Source organism: Octopus sinensis, linkage group LG5, assembly GCF_006345805.1.
Source record: "Octopus sinensis linkage group LG5, ASM634580v1, whole genome shotgun sequence".
In the NCBI taxonomy this organism is placed as follows: domain Eukaryota; kingdom Metazoa; phylum Mollusca; class Cephalopoda; order Octopoda; family Octopodidae; genus Octopus; species Octopus sinensis.
Genome location: NC_043001.1, coordinates 19,131,252 through 19,134,749, shown reverse-complemented (window position 1 = coordinate 19,134,749; position 3,498 = coordinate 19,131,252). Strand labels below are relative to the sequence as shown.

Sequence of the window (3,498 nt, the reverse complement as noted above, 5' to 3'; positions counted from 1 at the left end):
TGAATCGCCTTGGACAACCATTACACAATTTATTTTTTTACATTCATTCAATATAGCTTACGCAAGCCTTGCGTGCTTTGCATTCACACAGGAAACGCTTTTAAAAGCGTTATTTGGGGGTTCACTCGACAGCGCAGCCAAATGGTACCAAGTCGGCCTATATGCAGTGACCCCTAATAGAGGGTAAGATGGATTGTATCGAGACGACAGTTTAGAATTGTCGCATCATAATCCCGTTCATGCTCAAGCCACGTTCGGAAAGAACCTCATAGCCACAAAATATTACCACAGCTACTAGACTTCGTTGATGCTCCATTCTGTTTAAGCAATTCAGGCAAACCATTGCATAAATGTGGTGAGAAACCGAGGTGTATAAACAAACACTCATGCCGTCATCTATAGACTAAAAGTTAAAATAAATAAATAAATAATAATTTATACTATAGTGGAGAAAGATGCCTGTTAATTATGTATGTAACAATTAGTAAAAGCACAACAAGAAAGCAATTATTAAAAGGTTATAAATTCTTGTAAGAAATTTCCTATAGTTTCAATTTCTCAAGTTTATTGAATTTTTTAACTCCAATTTCTAGCAAATTTAAATATTCATTGCGTTCACTGCGGCGTATTCCCTTTTCGTTTCCTAAGTCTCTCACTTTCTTTTTTTAAGATTGAATTCCCTATTAATGTATACGTAATGTAAAAACATTATTTATTGAATGAAGTCTTTATGCCTTTTTTTTTGCAAACGAAAAGAACATTTTGGGATTGAGTTTTATTTTCTCGGTGACCCAACTCTCCTCAGCTGCTCTTCTTTGACTGTTATTGATGGTCATCATACTTTTTTGGAGGTCGTGTTTTTTCGATTCGAATGATGCAATGGCAGTCGAACGGGTGCGTTGCTGCTGGCAGTATTTAAGTTGATGTAGCGCATCGATGCTTTCCGTGAATTTTGCATGTACAACTTTCACTGCATCTGCTCGACTACTCCATCTCGTTTCTCCAACACGTTTGATAGTTGCACCAGTTATCTCAATCAAAATATCTCATCGATGAGGTGAGGCTGAGAAGAATGAAAATAAATAAACGGTCCAATGCGCGAAAAAATGTAACTGAATATGTACCCACCTAAAGCTGCATGCACAGCTGCTAAATTCAAACAGTGATTGGTGCATGGCACAGATAAAATCTTTGGTCTTTGGATTAACTTCTGTGATGCACATTACTGCCACGTTATCAAATGCTTGTCCACGACAGTCTTGAATGTTAATGTCGTCCATTTCTAATTGTTTCAGAATCATTGATGTAATTTGCTCAGCATTTTTGCCTTTCATCTCAATAAAACGAAGAAAGGATTTTTTCTAATTTCACTTCCTTTTCATCTATTTTAACATAACGTAGCACCTTCGAAATTTGGTCAATGTGAGAAATGTCTGGAGTACTATCAAAACTAATGCAATAATATTTACTCTGTTTCATTTCATCGATAACTTCCTTTCTCACTTGATCTCACAAATTCATTCCGAATTTTTGGTGAGATATTCATAGTATTTTCCCATTATGCGCCAGTTTAGCTGAGGAACTTTGCAATCAAGCAAGATTCAAGCTGGCTTTTAATGTATTACAGATAGATACATACTGCATCTTTATTACTTATCACCTTCTACAGTATTACAAGTTTCGTCTGGACGGTCGAGCCTGATGAGAAATTTAATTACGACACCTTCATTTCGCTTTTCTTCTTCTTCTCTCGTTTTTCTTTTTTTTTGCGAAATGCTGCATCGCTGTCCTTAATTCACTTCATCTCAAATTATATCAGTGATATCGTAAATTTATATGAATAAAACCAAATAGAGCATAGACCAACTTAAGAAAATAATCAAATTTCTTAATATCATTGACACACTGTCTTATCCAGTAACACACAATATTACTGTATTAACAATATTAAACTGTATACTACACAATATTAACGCACAATACGTGTTTACTGATCATAAATTTAAATTTTAAGGAAATTTTAGTCCGGGTATGACTATAAAATACATCCGGTTGTAGGACCCTGGGGTCCTGGTTTCAGGGTTTGAGGAGTGTGGAACGACTTCTTAGCTACTATTGTTTCCAGGTCTACCCTGACCCGGAGTGGTAGCACCTATAAGGGCCCCAGCTATGGGTTAACTAGCAAACCCTACTGCCACGGTGAGGGATGGGGGCGATAGAATGCATTTGCCGTATTCCCTGCGTGGCGTAAGAGGCGTCTAAAAGGGGCAGGAGCGAGGGGACTGGGAATCCTCTTAGTAAATCCATATTCCTATAAAGACAGCAAGATAGCAGGTTATGAAGGAAAATTAAATAACTACGATACATTATTAAAGTCTATAATATTTATACTGCATTTTTATTAATGACTAGCAGTATCACCCGGCGTTGCTCGGGTTTGTAAGGGAAATAACTATATAAGCATCTTTAGAGATGTAAAGTATAATAGCCATCTCAGTATAGCTAACCACAAAGTGGGGTGTTACTGTTGCTTTTTACGTTCTGAGATTTAATAATACATTTTTAGAGAGTTACTTCCCTTATATAAACCGAGCGAAAATGCATTAAAAATATGGAAAAATTATGGTAAATTATTTTAAAATCGTATACTCATCGTAGACGCGCGCTAATGCCCAGAAGGGCTCGATATGAATCACGACTATAAGATACCCGGTTTTGGTTAAACTGCACCGCAAAATGTGGGAGTAGTTAGGAATCTAAATCGTAGGAGACAGACGCACAACCTTACTTTTATATATAAAGATATATTGATACAAATAAGTTGTGCCGCTCGGGGCAGACCGCCCTCCCCGCCCCGTTCTTGGTGCGCTACTGACACACCAAGATGTTCTTTTTGGGGTATTTCATGTTAATTCGTTCTCTGCTCTCAACTACTACTAATGAGTTTTCTTGTAATGTTCTCTTTCTTTTTGGATGCCATTCTACAGCAATTAGCACTTTGGTTAATTTCTTCCATCCTTAAACCCCACCCACCACCAAGAAAAAGACACAGAAACACTAGTGAAAGTGATCCTTTAGCAGAAAAATTCTAACGATTGGAATGTATTCACGTCTTTGCCTTTGGAATAGTAGAAACTGTGTCTTTTAATTGTCAAGATTCCCAAAATCATAGTGAGAAACAGTTCAGTTTGTGGAATCGGACTTACCAATTATTGATCCCATTGAATCTCACAGCTTTCGATCAAAAAGCATAAATCGTTATCAAAATCTCAACAGGTCCCAGTGTTCTTTTCTCTACAACTATTTGCCATCCTACAGCCAATGGTATGGTGGAACGGTTCCACCGACAACTGAAATCTACTCTTAGAGTTTATCAAAACAACAGCAACTCTTTGGAATACCTATCCTTCTTTCTTCTTGGAATTCGTTCTTCTGTCAAAGAAGAAATTGGTACTACTCCGGTCGAACTGGTGTATGGCACAACATTTTCTATACCTG

General features: G+C 37.1%; 1 protein-coding gene across 1 annotated transcript in view; it reads right to left on the bottom strand.

The window, feature by feature from the left end:
• LOC115211728 overlaps positions 1-1,334 on the bottom strand; it is a 28,174-nt gene extending 26,840 nt beyond the window's left edge. Inside the window, exon 1 of the mRNA XM_029780383.2 lies at positions 1,227-1,334. Within this exon, the coding sequence (XP_029636243.1) occupies positions 1,227-1,334 (108 nt within the window). The remainder of the gene's footprint in view (positions 1-1,226) is intronic.
• Between the last annotated feature and the right edge of the window lie 2,164 nt (positions 1,335-3,498).